Genomic DNA, 20,931 nt, shown 5'->3' with positions numbered 1-20,931 from the left:
ACCGGGCCTTCCATAACTGGCTGTCCCCAGTGCCTAAAGCACTCCCCATCCCGACCCCCACCCCTTAGAATCCTCCCTTGTTGTCTTTAAGACAGTGGCTCAGCAGCACCTTCCCAGGAAGCCCACAACTGCTAGGGTGCCACCCCCATCGTGCCCTCCTGTCTCTTGTGTACGTGCATGGCATCTCCCTGGGGATGAGCCACAGTTGCATTTCTGACTATCCCCAGAGCCTAACACGGTGCCGGACTGGCTGATCACTGAGAAGGTCGTTTCCTCTCCAGAGCTGCTTCCTTATCTATGGAATGAGGGAATGGGCCTGGATGATCGAACCATGTCTAAATCCTATGATCCTGCTTTTCTCATTTTATCTGACCCTTCTCCTGTCAATGGTCCTGTCCATCCACACTGGCTGCGATTTCCTCAGACCAGTCCTGACCTTCCCACCATGGTCGTGCTCAGATACACAGACACATTTATTTTCTGTATATCCTCAGTTGCACTGCCTGTCTCTGCCTCTCTCCCCTTTCTCTCTGCGCCCCCTCCCCCCCGTAGCTTGGGTTGGTCTCTCTTTCCTGTGAACACCTCGGAGACCTTGTACCTATCGCCTAATGCTCGCCTCCCCGTCTTGTCTTGCTCCTGACTTTCACTGCTAAGGGTAGTGAGGGTAGCGTCCATTTATCTTCAGTGCTCAGCACTGGGCATCGCACACCACATTGTGCTATGCTGACATGGACTTCCTGGTCCTCCTCCCGGCGCCGATGGCTCCTTCCTCCAGCCCCACTTTTCCCCTTTCTCTCATTCGAACTTGGACTCTCCATCTCAAGTCCCTTCCCAGCCTACCTGTATGAGATCGGTTGTGAATCTTAAGGTTCTCTAGGCGAGAAAAGCTCTTGTTGCAGGTGGGACAGCGATGTGGCTTCTCATTGGTGTGAGTCCGGATGTGAATCAGCATCTTGTACCTTCCAGACAGGAAAGGAAGAGCAGCTGGTGAGCCAAGGCTCGAGAGTTAGCCTGGAGAGGCAGGTCCCAAGCGAGCCAACCCTCCATCTCTAAGGAGGACAAGCCCGTGTAGCTGCCCTGGCCAGGCCCTCCCCATAATCCGTTCCCCACTCCTACAGATACCCTGCTCCCTTAATGAAGAGGCCCCATGGGCCAAACCAGGTCTCTTGAGAACCCTGGGGATCACGTGGGTCACGGAAGCCCCTTGCTTCTTTCCTCTGCCCACTGGGCCCGTACCTAGCATTGAAGCCCCGGCCATGGCGGGCACAGCCCTCCCAGTGGCAACAGTAGCCAGCCTCCTTCTCAGGTTTGACGTGGAAATCATTGACGTGGTCCACTAGGTCTTGCAGCAGGTCAAAGAGCTGGTTACACTGAAGGGAGAGATGGGGAGAAACTGTCAGACCCATGTGGACTTCAGGGGGCTCCTTGTACTCCACCTATGCCTGCCCTTCCTCACCTTGGCCCAGCGACAGACAAGTTGCTTTTGTAGGGGCACATCTGGAGAGAGGCACTTCTCCTTCGGTGGGGTAAGAAAGGAAGAGGAGGGCAGATGCAGCGCACCCCCTGAGCTCAGCGGCAAGAAGAACTGGAAGGAACTGGGAACGCCATCAATGTAACGAAGAGACTGGAAATCCTGGGGAAGAGGGCAAGATTGGCGAATGACCCTGGGACACCTTCCTCCCCGTGGCTTCTTCCCAACTTCCCCTCATGATGTCTTTGCCTTCACCTCTCCCGGGATCGGCTGACCCCTATGGACTGTGGACTATGGACCATATGGACCAGCCCATCCCCATTTCTACCTCCCCCTCCACTACCTGAATCTTTTCATAGAAGGTCCACCCTGATGCCCATATCCCAGACTCACATGGGCAGCAGGAGTTGGTGGCAGATCTCCATTGCCCTGGCGCTCAGGAGACAGGGAAGTGCTGCCGCTGGGGGAGTCCAGTCCTGATGGGGGAGACAGGCTTAGGTCCACTAGTGGTGCTGCTGAAAAACGGCCATCCCCCTTCTCAGGATACTTGGGGTTCAGCAAGAATCCTGAGTGGGAGGGGAGGAAATCAGGGGGGCCCAAGACTAGAGAAAGGGGGAAAGAGTGAAGAGTCAGTGCCCTTCTCTCTGAGCCCCCCACAAATACCTGGAGAAACTCAGCCCTATCCTTCCACCCCACAGTGACCAGAGAAATGATGCCCAGATGGCATTTAGTAATTACAGTGCTCAGTTTCAAGGAATGGGTGTGTGGAGAGGAGGGAAGAAATTGTACCGAATGTGCACCCACCAAGGATAGGACCTTCCTGTTTGCCTTTCTAACAGTTAGAAATGCCCCAAAGTATTCCTAGCCGGGTGACCCTGGGCAAGTCATTTAACCCCCATTGCCTAGCCCTTACTGCTCTTCTGCCTTAGAACCAATATGCACAGCACTGATTCTATGACGGAAGCTAAGGGTTTAAAAACTGCATTCACTGTGTGCAGTACCTGAAGGAGGGGATCCAGGGGACGCAGGTGCAGGGCCATCATCTACCAAGCCTAGTTCCCGGTGCAGGGCCCGATGGCGGACAGCACCCAAAGCCCACTCTTGTTTTTCTCGCGCTGCTCGAAGCTTGGTGATGCTCAGCTTCAGGTCCAGCGGCTCGTCCAAAGAATGCATGGTGCCAACCAGGAGCTGGTGTGGCTGCAGCAGAGAGGGAAGGGGTGGGAGTGGGGCAGGAACCTGTGGGAGGAAACGGGCAACAAGTCAGGGACTGCCACTGGCAATGGTCCAGCCTCATTGGTGCAGCCCCATTTTCCTAGCCACTGGGTTAAGGAAGCCCCTAGCTGGTATGGGTCTCTGGTCTGTCTGCATGCCAGTTACCATCACTCTGTTCTTTAAGGATTTACTAAACCGGTATTACAAAGAATGACACCCTGGGGAAGATGCAAAAATAGTAAGGCTCTGAGATGGGTCACACAGCATCCAATGCTAAGAGATTAGCTGAAGAACAGGTTGATTCAATCAGAGGGAACATCAAGGAGGGCTCCATGAGAAAGACAGCATTTCAGAGGGGCCTTACAGAATTGGGAGAATGTTGGCAAAAGGGGCGGGGAGGGTCCTCCAGGTACGAGAGCCAGGCCAAGTCATAAACGTGCCAGCTGAGAAAATGGGGACTCTCAGTGCAAGCCCATCCCTACCAAAGGGGGGGGGGGGGGGAGTCAGTGTTTATCCCACTGAAGAGGGTTGGGTCCTACAAGGTCAGCTCTTACCATCAGCTGTCCAACTGTATGGACTTCAGGGCCTGGAACTGGACCAGGAACTAAACACAGGCACTGGCCAAATCCAAATATTTCTTATTAAGCCATGAGCCCAACCCAAAGCTCTTTAGGAAAAAAAAAAACAAGTCTGACCCAGAATCTAATCTATTGAGTTACAACCCAGGCAGAGCATCAGAACATTTTTGGAAGCAGACTTTATGCAGTTCCAATCCCTGGTATGATGTAAACACCCATTCATTTGTCCATTCAATTGTCTTGGAAAAAGTCCTGGATTCTGGCCCCAGCTCTAAGTCTTAAATGATGCGGCTCTGAGCAAATGACTTCGCCTCTGTCTCCGTTTTCCCATCTGGGCGGGGGTGGGGTGGGGGGGGGGGGCTGGACTAAATGGTCTCTAAGGTTTCCTTTGGTTCAGAGAACCCATGTAGGAAACCTGGTAACAGCGGTATGCATTCATGTCTGGGGCCAGGAGGCTAAGAACAGGCAGTGCACCATCAATTCCCACCTGCCAAGCCTTGGCCACCTGCTGCAGGGGCGGAGCCTACATCTGGCCATACCTGGGCTGGAGCACTGCCACGGCCATCCTTGGGGACGCCTGCCTGAGGTCAGCCCATCCCCAGCTCCTAGCACATTTCACATACTCTCCCTAGCGAGGCAGGGCAGGGGCTGTCACTCCTCCAGAGAATGTGACTTGCCCAAGGCCACACTCACTTTCTCAAATGGGGGCCAAAGGGAGCCAAGGGAAACAGGGCACAGGGCAAGGAAGGGAGGGAAGGGGCAGAGAGGCAATGGCCCGAGTTCTACCACCAGGGGGCAGCTGTTGACTGTGGCGCTCCCTGCTTCACAAGCTTGGCCATACTCCAAGCTCCAGAAAGGACCTGGCTCCGGGAGGAAGGATGGGTGTGTGGATGACTGCTCTTGGGGCAGCTCCCCACACTGGAGCTGCTCTGGCCCCTCGGGGCTCAGATCCCCTCCCCTTCCCCATGGCCACTGTCAACAGGTCCAGGTAGCGCCTGGATCCCCAACATGACTCTGGGGGTGCACAGCACATTTTGGGGTCCCTCCAGAGCGAGCCTTTGAGAATTTTAAAGTATTTGGTATTTCCACGGCTTCTCTTGGTAACTGGGCAAAAGGGATGAAGCCGTAAATGAACCATTTGGACTTGGGGCAAGAAAAAAGGCACAGCTGTAATAGTTAAGGGTTGGGGCTAAAAGCCGAACAACCTGCTCAGTCTTACTTGGAAATTCAAAGTTTCCAAAGTGCCTGCCTCAGGGTCGCGCAGTGAGGGGTTAGTGCTAGTGCATAGAGTTGGGAAGGCTCATCTGAATGTTCAAAGCTGGCCTCTCACACTCATTAGCTGTGTCACCCTGAGCAAGTCACTTAACTCTGTTTGCCTTAAGTTTCCTCGTCTATACATTAAGCTGGAAAAGGAAATGGCAAACATTCCAGTATCTTTGCCCAGAAAACTCCCAACAGGGTCACAACAATGACTGATGGGTAACACAACTAGCACTTCCCACGACTTTCACACTAAACCCTCTTTCTTTTGGAGGAGCCCAACCAGGAGTCCTCAAGTAAACCTCTCTTCTCTGCCCCACCCCAAGTCAACTCCACTTATGGGTGAGATAGGCTGGCCTTGCCATTCTGAAACAGCACTGCTGGGGATACTGAGGCAGGCAGGGGAGGGATTTTCTGGGCCAGAGATCCTCACACATACCAGATGGGGCCCAGATCTTTTTCGGACCCTGGGTAGAGCTCCCAGGTCAAGCATGGGCCATGGGAGAGACAGGGTGGGGTCCTGCCCCTTCCCCTCTCTGGCCAGCTGTCCCTCCACCTGTTTATTTTTAGCCCTGGGCTCTGGACCTCCCAGCAGCTCCCCCTGAGTGCTGGGGGCCCAGGCTGGGCAGGCAGGGAGCCTGGAAGGAGGAGGAAGGAAGTAAATATTTATGCTTATTAAGAATTCAGGAGCCAGGAAGGCCTGGGAAGGTTGGTGCCCCCACCTCCCACCCCCTGCTGCTCCCTGGGCTGGCCTCCAGCCATAGCCTCACTCTAACCACCCCAGTGGGTCCCGGATCAGAGGGCCCCCACCATGAGGCCCAATGAGGCCCAGGGCATTTCTAGTCCTGTGAGGAAGCTTTGCAAAAAAAAAAATTGGGGGGGGGGGGGGGGGAGAAGGGTATAGATTTAAATTCAAATTCCCTACCAATAACAGGTCCTCCAACGATCAACACCTCTAGTACTTCCCTCCAGATTACTATCGCTAGCACTGCCCCCCCCCCCACAGGGCAGCACCTAGTCATCCCTTCCAGAAATCTCTGGAAAGGAACCAGTCCCCAGGAAGCAAACCCCTCCCACAGTGACATCTCCCGAAGGCCCTGAGAACAAAACATTTATTTCCCTGGTAACTCGCTCCGGGCCCCCCCCCCCCCCCACTCCAGGAATTCACAGGGGAACATCCTTCAGCATCTCGGACTCTTATTTAAAATGAAAATCCATCCCAGCAGCCCTCTGGAGTACGGCCGCCCCACTATCCCCTGATGTCCCCCACTCCACTCCACTCCCTGCTTCACAAAGACTCAGTCGCCGGCGCCCCCCCCCCACTTCCTGTAACTCCAGCAGGCCAGAGAAGCAGAGGCCAGAGGGGTTCATTAAGCCGGGAGCAGGAGGCCAGCCCTACCCAGCCCTTGGGGCCCTCCTCCCTCCTTCAGTCCCAGGAGCCGGAAGCAGCCTCCCTGGGTCCTAGCTGGCAGCGGCGCTTCCCTCCCGCTCCGTTCCCTGCTAGCTCCCCCAGGTAGACAGGAAGTGACCCCTCCAGCCACGACCTTGGCGGCAGCTCCCGCCACCCCACCCCGACCAGCGGCGGCCGGTTCTGGGCCCGGGTTCTCCCCTCCGGGCTGGGAGGAGTGTGTGCCGAGGAGGCAGGGCCCCGGGCCAATAAGACCTCCCTAGGATTTATTCGTTCCAAAGTTTTCACATTCACATCCTCCAGAGACAGATAGAGCCGGGATTGTTCTCCCCTACAGGCAGATGTGGAAACGGCCCCGGGAAGCAAAAGGAGCTGCCCGGGGTCACAAGAGTACAAACAGCGGGAGACGTGGAACTCGGAACACCTGGGTGGAGGTCCCTTTCCTTCTCCGACCGCCCCATCCATAAATGGGGCAGGGGGAGATCTCGGCCTTAACCCCAGCTTCCGCCCCTAAGCTACGGCCAAAGGGAGGTCAGCTAACCTGAGCGGGTGCTCCCAGCCCTGCCCCTCAGTTTGGGGGACCCCCAAGAGGGGCGCCGCAGGGAAAAGAGGCCGCCCCACCAGAGCCGGCTCTCCCAGCCCTGTTGGGGAGGAGCAGACGAGCCGTTCCTAGACAGAGGGGGCTTTCATCCCCCCCTCTCCAGCGGGGGCCCCGGCCAGGGGCGGCAGGCTCTCAGGCACTGGAGGTGGTCGGGATCTACCACACCCAGCCCCCTCCCCCTCCCCCTCCCGAGCCTGCCTCACCAGCTGCAAAAGGAACTAATTAGAGATGGGGAGAGGGAGGAAGTGGGGGCTTTACCAAAGAGGGCTGAAGGAGCAGCCGCCAGAGACACACACCCCCGGGGGCAGGGAGAGAATGGCAGAGGGCAGCCAGCGCCGGGCTGGAAGAGAGGGGCCCAGCTCTAGGTGCACGGCAGGGCGGGGGAGGGGGAGCGGCAGCGCGAGCCCGGGACCTCCCATTGTTCGCCACCCCCTCACCCCGGCTCCGTCCGTGAACCTGCAGGGTCTGAGGGATGAATGGGGAAGAGGGGGGCACCGAGAGCACGCAGGGGATCACAAGGTAGGCGCCCCCCATCAGCCAGAGATGGCGACGGAATCTTCCCCCCCGCCTCTCACTCCCGGGACCCCCAGGACAATGGGACGCATTGTCCGTCTGGGGCAGGCATTTCCCCGGCTGCTGCACCCGCTGCTCCGATGGACCAGGTAGCGGAGGTGGCTGTTTGGACTCCCAGGCTGCCTAGAGCCCCGGGCCTGGGGCCTGTTAATAACCACAGCCAGGACCCACTCACTGCAACAGAGCAGCCGTCAATCTGGTGTTCATTTGCATGTCATTTGCATGAGGCCGGGCTTACCAGGAGCACGCAGAGCATGACCCCCCAGGAGCAGGGCCCCGCCCCCACACCTGCCACCCCACCCCCCTTCTTCGATGTCAGCTATTGGGGAGCCAGCATTCAGCGTCCTGACGTCCTCCCAGCGCTGACACTACGGCCTCCAGTGGCTGGACTCCGATAATAATTAATAACATAATAAATACATTTAATTTTTAGAAAACACTTCAAGGTTTGCAAGGGTTGTGCCTACGTTATCCCACGGAATCCTCACAACCAGCCTTCCAGACAGGTGCTCTTATTATCCCCACGTGAGAGATGGGAAAACTGAGGCTGTGGCGGAGCCTCAGGACTGGGCCCAGCACTTCTATATTTGTGTAAAGATCTTTTTAAAAGTTTCCGTACTGTGTATGGTTCTAAGGCAGAAGAGGGTAAGGGCTAGGCAAGGGGGGCTAAGTGACTCGTCCAGGGTCACCCTGCTTAGGAAGGGTCTGAGGCCAGCCTCTAGGCCTGGCTCTCCACCCACCCTGTGCCAAGGCTTCATTTGGAGAAAGGGAGGGAAAATGGGGGCCGGAGGAGGAGGAAGTGGAGAGTGGGGCAGGAAGGGAAGGCTGGAGACGGTCTCTCCTCTTTCAAACAAGAAAGCCCAGGCCTCAGAGTTGGGGAGCCAAGGTGACCCCGCTGCCTAGCTGTGCGGCCTTCAAGGCCTCTGTGCCCGTCCTGCCCAACAACGAGGCAGAGCACCCAGCCCTAGTGGGGGGAGGCAGGGCGAGGCCTCCCCCTTTCCAGCTCCGGGGCCACGCCTGGGAGGTAATGGGGAGGCCATGTGGGGAGGGCCAGAAGGGACAGGAGGGGAGCGGAGCCCCTGCCAAACCAGAAGGCCCCACAGCCCAGCATTCCTGGGAACCGACTCCAATCCCTGCTCCAGGCTCGGAGGCCAGCCGAGCCAAGGACTCCACCCCGAGAGGCTGGAGCAGCCCAAGACAGAGCCCGCAGGGCAGGAAGAGGAGGGAAGGAAAGAACTGGGCTCTCTTCTAGCCCCAGCACCCTCGGGAGGAGAAGTCTTGGCGGGTCGGCCCGAGCTCCTCCTACCTCGCTGGGTGGCCCTGGGTGGGCCCCCCTCTTCTCTGAACCTCAGTTTCCTTGTCTGCCCCGCTGCCGCCCCCTCCCAGAAAGCCTGTTCTCTGGTGGGATGTGCCCAGAGCAGTGGGGCTGGCCACCGGCCCTTGGGATCTCTGCCGAGGACCTGGGTTCAAATCCACCTCCGGCACTTCCTGGCCAGGTGACCCCGAGCTCTCCCTAGGCAGGGATACTGGCTAGGAAGCGGGGTGGCCTTGGCTCCCTGTGCCTGCGCGCCGAGCCTCGGGCTGGTGAATCAAGGGGCCTCTGAGACAGAAAGTTAAAATCTCTGCCTGGGCCATTCAGGTGCCTCCCTTGGGATTGGCCAATCTCTGTTTCGTTCCTCCCAACACAAACAGGAAGGACCTGCTTGAGGTCTGCTTCCAGGACTGGGGGGCAGAGAACCCGCAGAAATGTCTGTCCGGCCGCCTGGACACACGGCCGGTCACCTACCTAGGGCAAGAGCCCTAGCCTGGGAAGCAGCCATTGCCTCGGTGGCAGGGCGGCCCAGGGGAGCCCAAGAGAAAGTGAAGTGCTTTCCCCTTCCCTCAAAGGCTACAGCGAGTGAGCTGAGGGAGCCTGGGCCAGTCACTGTCACCCTCATCACCCCCACCGCCTAGTCCTTCCGGCTCCTCTGCCTGAAACCCGTGCACAGCATGGCTAAAAAAATCCTTGAAAAATAAAAATTTTTTTAAAAGAAGAAAGAAAAGCTCTGAGCTGGCCTTACTTTCAGGAAGACTGAGGCTCAAATCTCACCTTCTGCCACACAAGGGACTTGGGCAAATCAGTGCTTAGCTCCCCCTCAACCCACACTCCCAACCAAGACGGTTACTGAGAAAGTATTGATCTATATCGGTGAAGGGAGTTTCCTCACTGAGATTTCCCTTTCCCAGTGAAATGAGAGTTCTAGTCCCCATGCTCATGAGAGAGAGACAGAGAGGGAGGGAGAATGGGGGAGAGAGAAAAGAAGGGGGGAGAGAGGAAGGGAGAAAGCCAGAGCCAGAGACAGAACAGGAAAAAAAAAAACAAGGAAAAGAAAGATCCCTGAATTAGAAGCCATCGTTCACGTTAGGAGAGCTGGGTTCTAGTGACAGCTTTGTGACTGAACACACTGGGAGTAGAATCTGAGGATCTGGGTTCGAATCGCCTTCTCTGTTCCTTACAACCTGTATTACTGACTCCAAACAACCCCTTTAGCTCAAAATCTATCATTTGACACCCGATCGGCCCTCTGTGTAGTTTGCTGTCTGTGACCCTGGCCAGGACCGTCTTGGTTTTGGAGGTTCCCATTTCTGACCTGGTCATAAGGATCACTATCGTGAGGCCTCAGATGGCTCATCGTGGGGTGATGACCCCCAAAGACTCTGCCAGAAGAGAGCAAGCAGGGATGCCTGTCATCCAAGGACGGGACTAGCCAAGTTCCCAGAGGCTACCTTCAGGGAGACACATTTTGGGACCTATTCTTTTTTATGGTGACTTTTTTAAACCTTCTGTGTTGGAACCCATAAGACAGAAGACTGGTATGGGCTAGACAACAAGGGTGACGTGACTTGCCCAGGGTCACACAGCTAGGAAATATTTGAGGCCAAATTGGCCTCCTCTTAAAGACCATCTACAGGAAATCTCAGAAAGGTGGAAAAAAGCACACGTGTGTGTACACACATACACACACACATCACGGATCCTCGAAGAACTATGTTTTGTTAGGAGTAAGGAATATTCCTACTTTAGCCCAAATTCCTTTATCCATAGAGGAAGGTGCCTGCGCAATGGAAGACGTCGGGACCCCTGCCCACCCAGGAAGCCACTGGAATGGAAGAGGAAGGTGGGCTGGCCTCAGGCTGCAGCTTCCTGCACGTGGTGACCTCCCAGCCATCCCTCCATCTGTAGAATAAAAGGGGCCTCCATGCGCTGTGGTGAGCCGGTGAATTGATCTAGCCATTCTGGAAAGCAATCTGGAGCCATTGCCACCAAGTCGCTAAGCCAGGCGCGGCCTTTGCCCTCCTGATGACTGTCGCTATTCCTCTCCCAAGATCAGAGGAAGAGGAAAAGGGCCCGTATTCCCGGGTATTCAGGAGAGCCCTTTTTACGGGGGCAAAGACCTGGGAACGAACCGGACAGTGATGGGAGATCACTGCTGGGGCCCCAGCGAGCTGCGGACACGGCGAAGAACTCCTAGGAAGAAGGTGAATGGAATCAGGAGCATCACACGAAAGAGGACCCTCTTTCAAAGTCTCCGCCCTGATCAATATCACACCCAGAGCAATCATGACTGTTTCCCCCTCCTGGGAGTCGAGATTCAGAATGAGGCCATTATTTGGACATTTGGACGTGGTCCACATGGAGATTTGTTTTGTTTAACGGTGAATTTGTCTTAATTTTTTTCTTTTATAATCAGGGATAAGACAATAATAGGGAAATAGGACTGGATCAATGATACATGTAAAACCCAGTGGAATTTCCTGTCCGCTATAGGGAAGGAGGGGAGGGAAAGAACATGAATCATGGAACCATGGAAAAATTTTCTAAATTAATTAATTAAATAAAAGTCTCTAAATTAATTAATTAAATAAAAATTTTCAATTGAAAATCAATTAGGGATGGTAGTGGGATAAAAAACAACTGTGTAGTCATTGAAAAATAAAAATGAAAAAAAGTGGGAGAGGCTGGGATTCTCTAAGATTCCTTCCTCATTTAAACATTTATTTTATCCTCTAAGGCTCCTTGTATCTCTGACATTGTCTGGTCCATATTCTCAGGAATCTTCCTGCTCTGACTCTATTTTAAGATTTCATCCAACTAACATTCTGTCATCTAAAGTATCTTGGGGGGCAGCTGGGTGGCTCAGGGGATGGAGAGTCAGGCCTAGAGATGGGAGGTCCTGGGTTCAAATGTGACCTCAGACACTTTCCCAGCTGGGTGACCCTGGGCAAGTCACTTGACCCCCACTGCCTAGCCCCAGTTCTTTTGCCTTGGAACCAATACATAGTATTAATTCTAAGATGGAAAGTGAGGGTTTAAAAAAAAAAAAAGCATTTATTAAGTGGCCACAGTGTGCTAAGCTCTGCCTCGGGGGATCATTCAGTCTTCAGGCCTTCGTTTTCTCACCTGCTGAATAAGAGGGCTGGTCCCTTTCTGCTCGGATCTGGCACTAAGCTGCCTAAGTCCCCAGCATCTCTATAGCCTAATGAGGGAGGCATGCTCTCACAGCAGGGGGCCCAGCCAGAGCGCTCCCTAGTGGGGTGGGGGTGGGGCCGGGTTCTGCTCCTCCTTTCCCCAACGAGCCCAAACCCCCTTCACTCCCAGTGGGAGAGGGCTTGGTCGAGCCCATCGCCCACAAGGGGGGGTGGCATCTCAGACTGTGGCCTCATTGCCCTCCGCCAAGCCCAGAAGGAGTAATATCCATCCGCTCCGGCCGCTTCCCCAGTGCCCAGGCCCCTGTTCCGGCGAGGGAATCTTTCCCAAGAGCCAGGGCAGAAATGGGGGGGGGGGCGGAGGAGGGCTCCCACGTGACATTTCCCCCAGTGTGTTCAAATCAATTGTATGCTGCGGACACACGTGATACACACCGGGGGCAGGTGGCTTTTTTCAATCTAACATTCAGAGCTCCCCGCAGCTGGGTGGCCGTCCGGGGTCCCGAAGCCCGGAAGTAAAATCTGATCTCACTTATGTAGCGGTATGAGCCCGGGGAAGGGCCTTCACCCTGTCTCTGCCTCAGTTTCCTCACCCCTCAAATGAGCCACAGAAAGAAATGGTGGCTTTGCCAAGACATCCCCAAAGAGGGTCACAAAGCGTCACATATGACGGAAACACCCTTGGGGAAAGTCCTTGGAAAAGAGAGCCCAGTCAGGAAGGACACCATTCCCTTTAAATCAGGATTTTTAATCTTTTTTTGTTTTGTTTCGTGGTCCCCCCTCCCTCCCCTTTGGCAGCCTGCTGAAGCTTGGGGGCCCTTCCTCAGAATCATGTTTTTAAGGTGTAATATAAAATATAAAAGGCATGGGATTACAAAGGAAACTAATGATAGCAAATATATATATATATGTATTTAGCTTTTTAATTTATATTCTTAAAGTAATGTCATGGACAAATCAGAAATGAAGAATGACACCCTTAAGTTCTTTTTAAAAATATTTCATTAAATCTTTTTTTTTCCTGGGTTATACATGTGTTATCATGCAAAGGATATTCTATTATTCACCCAACAGATTTTTTGAAGTTCCTCCCCTCGGGCCAGGAATCTCCATTTTAAATGTTCTCCTCCCCCCAAATCTCACCCCTGGGCCAGGGCGCCCAGAATCTCAAAGGTGGGAGGGGGTCGTAGCGCCGCCCCCTCTTCTAGGAGAGACAGGGCCACAGAGGCAGAACTGGAAGGAACCTCGGAGCCCCTCTGATCCGACTTCCTTATCTTACTGATGGGAAACGGGTCCCCCAGAAGGAAGGCGCCTTGCCTGGGCTGTCACAGCCAATTCGCAGCAGCTGGCACTAGAATCCAGGGCTCGGACAACCAGGCCAGGGCCCTTTCCACTGTGCTAGGATGCCTCTGGCTGTCTTCTAGATTTAATGATGCTACTGAAAAGTGCTGGCTGCAGTCCAGAAATGTAAGTTCCTCACAATTAGTTTGGGGTGGAGAATCTCCTAGGCATTCCACAGTTCCCTGGAGGGCTCGGGGCCTCCTCCTCCCCCTCCTCCATCTCCCTCCTCCCTCTTTCCTGCATCCCTTCCTTCCCAGAGGGGGAGCTCGGTGGGAGCTTGAGGGGGCCTACTTCCCTCCTCTCTGCCACCCCAGGCAGCCCCTGGGACCATCCCGGGGCAGAGGGGAGCCTCATTTCCTGCCCAAGATTCGTCCCGTAGCTCTTCCCAGTACCTAGCCGGACCCCCTCCTGCTCCAGCAAAAAGCCTGCCTCTGGGGGCGGGCGCTGAGGGGAGGAGGGGAATTGCTGCTGGTGCCCCCCACGGGTGCCCAGACAGGAGGCCCAGTTCTTTAGGCCAAGGTGGGGAGGGGGCGCCCCAATGGTCCCACTTTGCAGCCCCCCCCCCCCGTTTCCCCGTCAGGTGGAGCGGTAGGATTCACCAGGCCGAGTCCTCAGGGAAGCTGCTGCGGCCCCCCGGAGGCCAGGCCCCTTCGGCCCAGCTAGGATTTCTTGGCAAGAAGGCAGGCCTAGCCAGTGCGGGCCTCCTCTCCCCGGCCCCCCCAGCCACCTTTGCACAACTATGTCTGGTATTTTCCTCTCTGCCCGGGAGGGGAGGGGGCGGAGGAAGAGGAGGGGAGGGAGGCTGGCCAGGGCGGCCGCAGGCAGGGGCTCTGCTAGCTCCTCGGAGTGTTTCACCTGGGTCCCTGCCAGAGGGGAGCCCGCCAGGCCCCTCGCTGTCTGTGTGGAGCAGCTGCAGCTGGGAGGGGAGCGCGGAGCCCGGCCAGGAATAGCAGGAACCTGGGGAAGGGGACAGGAGGGGGAGCCAACCCCCGCCGAGAGGCCCCCAGGCCCTCCTGGCCCCACAGGAACCAGACAGATGGGCACACCCCTGGCCCCGGGGACAAGCCAGCCAGAGAGGCAGATGGAGAGGCTGGGGGCGACGGGGAGGCAGACACCCGAGAACCAGGAAGGCCGGGCCTGGCCAAGAGGAAGGCCTCGGGCTGGGGAAGGGAGCAGGAACGCCCTCCACAGCACACACACACCGCATCCCCTCACCTCTGCATGTGGACACATGAACAAAGGGCGAACACATGTGTAGACACACACACACCCAGCCTCTCCCCAGGAAACACCTGCTGCCAGAGACACCAAGTCTGCCAGGGGGATCCCTCCCGGGTGGCCCTCAGGCCTCGGACCGACCCCCAGAAGGAAGGCTTCGAGAAGCACCTCAGAATCCCCCCTCAAAGAATTTAGAAGGCTTAGTCCGGCCCAGGAACTTTATTCTTTTAACATTTGGATAACCATAGAGCGGTTTTCCTGGTTTTCTTTTGTAATTCTGCCGGTTTATTTGGGGCATACCCTGGGGCTGGGGGCACAGGCCCCACACAGAAACTGTTAATGACTCCAGGCCTTAAAAATGAAAAAAGGTAGCCTCCCCAGGACCGAAGGTGGGGAAGAGGATGCGAAGGCCAGAAGAAACTTTATTTTATATTTTTGTTATTATAAGAAAACACTTTGGAGAGCGTCTTGTCCAGCTATCTAGTTTACAGAAAGGCAAATCGAAGCCTGGAAAAATTAAGTGACTTGTTCAAGGTCACACAGGGAATAAGGCTAGACTTTGAACCCAGGACTTGTGGTTCCTAACAAGGTCATTTTTATGGCCTACCTCTTTTTCGTAATGGGCATTCTTTGGAAAATCTAGAGCCTGGGGCTGATGCCAGAGACTAATGGGAGCTCATGATGGGAAGAGAGCTTCAAGTCACCCTGGGCACAAAGAACAAGGCCACTTGGAGGTCTCCTGCAAATGATTCTGGGCTTGGGGGCCACCTCCAAGCTCTCCTAGGCAAGTCATAGAACCTCAGTAAGCCTAAATTTCCTCAGCTGTAAAATGGGGCTAATAAAGTAGGTGCTAACTTTCCTTAATAAGAAAAGGCTGTGGGAGGTCCTAGGTTCAAATTTGACCTCAGACACTTCACAGCTGTGTGACCTTGGGCAAGTCACTTGAGCCCCATTGCCTAGCTCTTACCACTCTTCTGCCTTAGAACCAACATACAATATTAACTCTTAAGATGTAAGGTAAGGTTTAAAAGAAAGCTGTTAACCTCCCTCCCAGGGTTACTGTGTGGATCAAATGAGATAATATTTGTAAAGTACTTAGCACAGTGCCCCAGGCATAGTAGATGCTTAATATTATTTCCTTCCTTCCTTTTTCTCTCCCCCTTCCTTCCACCCTCTCCCTTCCTCCCTTCCTTCCTTCCTCTTTCCCTCCCTTCTTTCCTTCCTTCCTTCCTCTCTCCCTTCCACCTCCTCCTTTCCTTCTACCCTCTCTCCCTTTCTTCCTTTTTCTCCCCCTTCCTTTCTTCCTCTCTCCCTTCCTTCTACCTTTTCCCTTCCTTCTACCTTCTCCCTTCCTTCCTTCCTCTCTTCCTCCCTTCCTCCCCTCTTTCCTTCCTCTCTTTCTTCCTTCCACTTTCTCTTCCTTCCTTTCTTCCTTCCACCCTCTCTCCCTTTCTTCCTTCCTCTCTCCCTTCCTTCCTCCCCTCTTTCCTTCCTCTCTTTCTTCCTTACACTTTCTCTCCCTTCCTTCCTTCCTCTCTCCCTTCCTTCCACCTCCTCCCTTCCTTCTACCCTCTCTCCCTTCCTCCCCTCTTTCCTTCCTCTCTTCCTTCCACTTTCTCTCCCTTCCTTCCTACTTCTCTTCCTCCCTCTCTCCCTTTCTTCCTTCCTCCCTTTCGCCCTCTGTCCCTACTCCCAGCAGTCGTTTTTCTCCTGGTGTCTTACTTGGCACCCCTAACTCCCCAGCCTTGCCAATGACTCAGGAGACCTTTGAAAACTGGGAAACCGGTGAGGACAAGCCATTCCTTCAAGGGGAAAGAGCAGCAAACTGATCCCCACTTCCAATCGAGGGGAAACCAAAGCACTTCATAGAAATTGTCAAAACCGTATTGACTAAATATTCTCATTAGGAGAAGACTGGTATGAAATGATACCAAATGAAGTCAGCAGAAACAAGAGAATGAGGCTACAAACAATAATGTCGATGAAAACATCACTACTAGGCAGCGGAAATCAGATGAAGTCTAATGGCCAATCTTGGGAATGGAAACCAGATAAGGAAACTCCCTTCCCCCTTCTCAGTAGAGGCAAGGGTCTGGGGGAGTAAGAAACTTGCCCATACTGTCCAATGCAAAAAAAAAAATTGTGTGCATGAGGCATACTTTGACACACCTTTGTCATGTTAGTCATTCTCCCTCCATGAAACCTATAATCAAATGACTTCACCCAATGGAGCCTCCAGTGGCACTATTGCTTAACTAAAATTTTATAAGAAATTGTTCAGGGATTTCCTCTAATAGTTCCTTGGGTATTAATCTCAATATACATTTAAACATTCATTGTCAGGATAGCCTTCAGGGGTTACATGGTGTAAGTTAGATCAGAACAAGAATCCTGTCTTCAGCATCTCACCAAAATGGTCAGTCATTCTCTACTTGAATTCTTCTAGTGACAGGGAACTCACTCTCTGACAAGATAGTCCACTCTAATTATTCAGAAACTTTTCTTGAATTTCAGTGAATTCATGGTTTCATGCATGTTTTCTCATCCTTTTGTCCCTGGCTTCCCATAAATCCTTCCCAGAAAGCCTGCGTGCTATGCTGGGGATCCTTCCTTTAGCACTTGCGCTCTCTCTCTCTCTCTCTCTCTCTCTCTCTCTCTCTCTCTCTCTCTCTCTCTCTCTCTCTCTCTCTCTCTCTCATCCTTACCTTCTGAAACTATAAGTAAGTTAGGTGAACACAGAATGGCTTACCTGTCAAATCTATGAGAAAGGAAAGATTTTAAGACCAAGCAAGAGATAGAGAATATTACAAAATATAAAATAAATTATTTTGATTACATTAAATTTAAAAAGTTTTGTACATACAAAACCAATGCAACCAAAATTAGAAGGGAAATAACAAACTGGGGAAAAAATCTTTATAACAAAAACCTCTGACAAAGGTCTAATCACTCAAATTTATAAAGAGCTAAATCAATTGTACAAAAAAATCAAGCCATTCTCCAATTGACAAATGGGCAAGGGACATGAATAGTCAATTTTCAGATAAAGAAATCAAAACTATTAATAAGCACATGAAAAAGTGTTCTAAATCTCTTATAATCAGAGAGATGCAAATCAAAACAACCCTGAGGTATCACCTCACATCTAGCAGATTGGCTAACATGACAGCAAAGGAAAGTAATGAATGCTGGAGGGGATGTGGCAAAGTAGGGACACTAATTCATTGCTGGTGGAGTTGTGAATTGATCCAACCATTCTGGAGGGCAATTTGGAACTATGTTCAAAGGGCGATAAAAGACTGTCTGCCTTTTGACCCAGCCATAGCACTGCTGGGCTTGTACCCCAAAGAGATAATAAGGAAAAAGACTTGTACAAGAATATTCATAGCTGCGCTCTTTGTGGTGGCCAAAAATTGGAAAATGAGGGAATGCCCTTCAATTGGGGAATGGCTGAACAAATTGTGGTATCTGTTGGTGATGGAATACTATTGTGCTCAAAGGAATGAACTGGAGGAATTCCATGGAGACTGGAACAACCTCCAGGAAGTGATGCAGAGTGAGAGGAGCAGAACCAGGAGAACATTGTACACAGAGACTGATACATTGTGGTACAAGAGAATGTAATGGACTTCTCTACGAGCAGCAATGCAATGATCCAGGACAATTCTGAGGGACTTATGAGAAAGAACTCTATCCACATCCTGAGAAAGAACTGTGGGAGTAGAAACACAGAAGAAAAACAACTGCTTGATCACATGGGTTGATGGGGATATGTTTGGGGACATAGACTCTAAATGATTACCCTAGTGCAAATATCAATAATATGGAAATAGGTCATGATCAATGACACATGTAAAACCCAGTGAAATTGCTCTTTGGCTACAAGAGGGGGGTGAGAGGGGAGAGGGGAAGAATATGAATCATATAACCATGGAAAAATATTCTAAAGTAATTAAAATCCTTATCTTCTGCCTTGGAACCAGTACACAGTATGGTTCCAAGGCAGAAGAGCAGTAAGGCCTAGGCAGCAGGGGTTAAGTGACTTGCCCAGGATCACACAGCTAGGAAGTGTCTGAGGCTATATTTGAACCCAGGATCTCCCACCTCTAGGCCTGGCTCTCCATCCACTGAGTCACCTGGCTGCCCCCTCCTATAACTCTCTTAACACTGGGTAAATAGCAATGGAGCACAAGCATTGTCTATTCTCTATCAGACTTGCTAAAAAATTACCCATTTTTTAGTATATTGTGTTGAATTCTTCTTCATCTCATCAACTGTTCCTAGTTCTACCTAGTTCTACCCTCTGGAGCAAAACCGAACACATCTAATTCCTCTTTCCCACGACAAGATGCCGAGTTCCCATTCTACCACCAAGCCTCACTGGCTGTTTCTTCGGGCGAGCCACTGAAACTCTCTTGGAGATCGATTTCCTCATCTGCAAAATGGGAGTAATAATAGCCTCTATTTTGCAGATTTGTTGAGAAGACCAGATGAGATAAGCCTGGAGAAGCATTCTGCAAACCTCGAAGCCCTTTATAAATTCCAGCAATGATGGGGATCATGATGAAAGCCCTCCAGATACCTGAAGGCAGCTCCCCTATCCTTCCTAAGTCTTCTTCAAGCTAAACACTTACTAGTTCCTTTAAACAGTCCTTGTGGGGCTCAACGTCCGTCCAGTCTCCTCGCCCTCCTGGCTGTCCTCCCATCCAAGTGCCGATGCTTATCAGTGTCCCCTCTAGAAATCTCGTGCCCAGACGGGGATACCAGACTGGAAAGGGCAAAGTCGTAATGAGATTCTCGCCGTCCTTCTGAACACTTGATTTCTGTGAATGCAGCCAAAGATCACATGAGCTACTCCATCCATCACACTGTTAACTCACTGAGTTTACCCTCTACTAAGACTCCCAGATCTTTTCCACATGAATAATTCTCTCGCTGCACATTCCCCAGCATGCAGAGTTAAGGATGGGCTTCACATCGGTCCTTATTAAATTTCATCTCATTAGACGGATTCACCCCATTGCTCTAGCCTGTTGAGATGCTTGGTTACAATCACACTATCGGAGTATACAGGATCACTCCCAGATTTATGTCCTCCAAAGGGGAGACACGCCCTGTACCTTCATCTTAAGTCCCTGAAAAAAATGGTGGATGGAAAAGGCTCCAAGACAAGCCCGTGCCATTCTGGTAGAGCCCTTCCTCTAAGCTGCCCTTGTCACGATTATCACCGTCCTTTGGGTCTCATGTTTTTGTTTGTTTGTTCTTAATTTTATTTAGACAATTTAGAACATTATTCCTTGGTTACAAGAATCATATTCTTTCCCTCCCCTCCCCCACTCTTCCCATAGCCAATGCACAATTCCACTGGGTATTACATGTGTCCTTCATCAGAATCCATTTCCATGCTGTTATTTGCACTGGGATGTTCATTTAGAGTCTATATCTCCAATCATATCTCCCTCGACCCATGTGATCAAGCAGTTGTTTTTCATTGGTGTTTCTACTCCCACAGTTCCTCCTCTGAATGTGGATAGTGTTTTTTCTCGTAGATCCCTCCGGGTTGTTCAGGATCACTGCGTTGCCACTAATGGAGAAGTCCATTACCTTCGATTGTACCACAGTGTATCAGTCGCTGTGTACAATGTTTTCCTGGTTCTGCTCCTCTCGCTCTGCATCACTTCCTGGAGGTTGTTCCAGTCTCCATGGAATTCCTCCACTTTATTATTCCTTTCAGCACAATAGTATTCCATCACCAACATAGACTTGGCTTGTTCAGCCATTCCCCAATTGAAGGGCATCCCCTCATTTTCTAATTTTTGGCCACCACAAAGAGCGCAGCTATGAATATTCTTGTACAAGTCTTTTTCCTTATTATCTCTTTGGGGTACAAGCCCAGCAGTGCTATGGCTGGATCAAAGGGCAGACAGTCTTTTAGCGCCCTTTGGAAATTGGGTCTCATGTTTTAATGAGTCACAAATCCACCTAAATGGACTTGGATGTCCTATGTCATAGCTTTCCATTTTGACTGTATAAATATCATGAGAGGCTTCATCAAACACCTTTCTGAAATCCGCGCCAGCACCAGAATAACCCCATCAAAAAACGAAACAAGATCAGTCAAACATCTCCTATTCTGTACCAATAAATCAGTGTTATTTTTTTTATTATTTATTAAGTGTCCATTCTATGCCAGGTGCTCAAGGCAGAAATAGTCCTGGATAATAAGGGAATAGTTATCAAGTAATAATACCTCTGTAACCCAATAGAATTGTTGGTTGGTTGGGGGGAGGGGGAAGAAAACAAATCATAAAAACATGGAATATTCTAAAATATAAAAAAAAAAAGAAGAGGAAATAGTCCTGGTCCTTGGAAAGCTCACATTCTACCCATCCTGTTCTTAATGACCATTGTTTCCTTCCAAATGTTCCTAAATCTGCCCTTTAATCCTATGCTCTGGAATTGCCCCATTGGACCTCAAACATCCCGAAGGCAAAGTCTTAGACCTCAGAAAGAATACTGATTTAGAATTTTAGAATCAAAAGACCTGGGATCTGGCACTGACTACCTTTATGACCTTGTAAACCACGTCTCCTTGTTGAGGTTTAGTGTGCTCATCTGTAAAATGGAGAGAATCCTCATTTCACTATGTGAGAGAAGTGTTTCAGGAACCTTAGCAAAGGAGGAAGCTGGGTGGCTCATTGGTTGGAGAGCCAGGCTCAGAGACAGGAGGTCCTGGCTTCAAATCTGGCCTCAGACACTGCCTAGCTGTGTGACCCTGAACAAGTCACTGTACCCCCACTGC

General features: G+C 51.9%; 1 protein-coding gene across 3 annotated transcripts in view; it reads right to left on the bottom strand.

Annotated features, from left to right (window-relative positions):
- GLIS2 (GLIS family zinc finger 2) overlaps nt 1–20,931 on the bottom strand; it is a 43,902-nt gene that overhangs the window by 4,380 nt on the left and 18,591 nt on the right. Inside the window, exons 2-6 of one of the 3 annotated variants that reach the window (XM_056805821.1) lie at nt 2,473–2,707; nt 1,865–2,073; nt 1,457–1,633; nt 1,237–1,370; nt 841–959 (exon numbers count right to left, since the gene is read on the bottom strand). In XM_056805821.1, the coding sequence (XP_056661799.1) occupies nt 841–959; nt 1,237–1,370; nt 1,457–1,633; nt 1,865–2,073; nt 2,473–2,644 (811 nt within the window). In that variant the 5' untranslated portion in view covers nt 2,645–2,707. The remainder of the gene's footprint in view (nt 1–840; nt 960–1,236; nt 1,371–1,456; nt 1,634–1,864; nt 2,074–2,472; nt 2,708–20,931) is intronic. The other 2 variants (XM_056805823.1, XM_056805822.1) reach the window with 2 other exon arrangements.

Source organism: Monodelphis domestica, chromosome 7 (assembly GCF_027887165.1).
Source record: "Monodelphis domestica isolate mMonDom1 chromosome 7, mMonDom1.pri, whole genome shotgun sequence".
Classification (NCBI taxonomy): domain Eukaryota; kingdom Metazoa; phylum Chordata; class Mammalia; order Didelphimorphia; family Didelphidae; genus Monodelphis; species Monodelphis domestica.
This window is presented reverse-complemented; position numbering and strand designations above follow the sequence as displayed.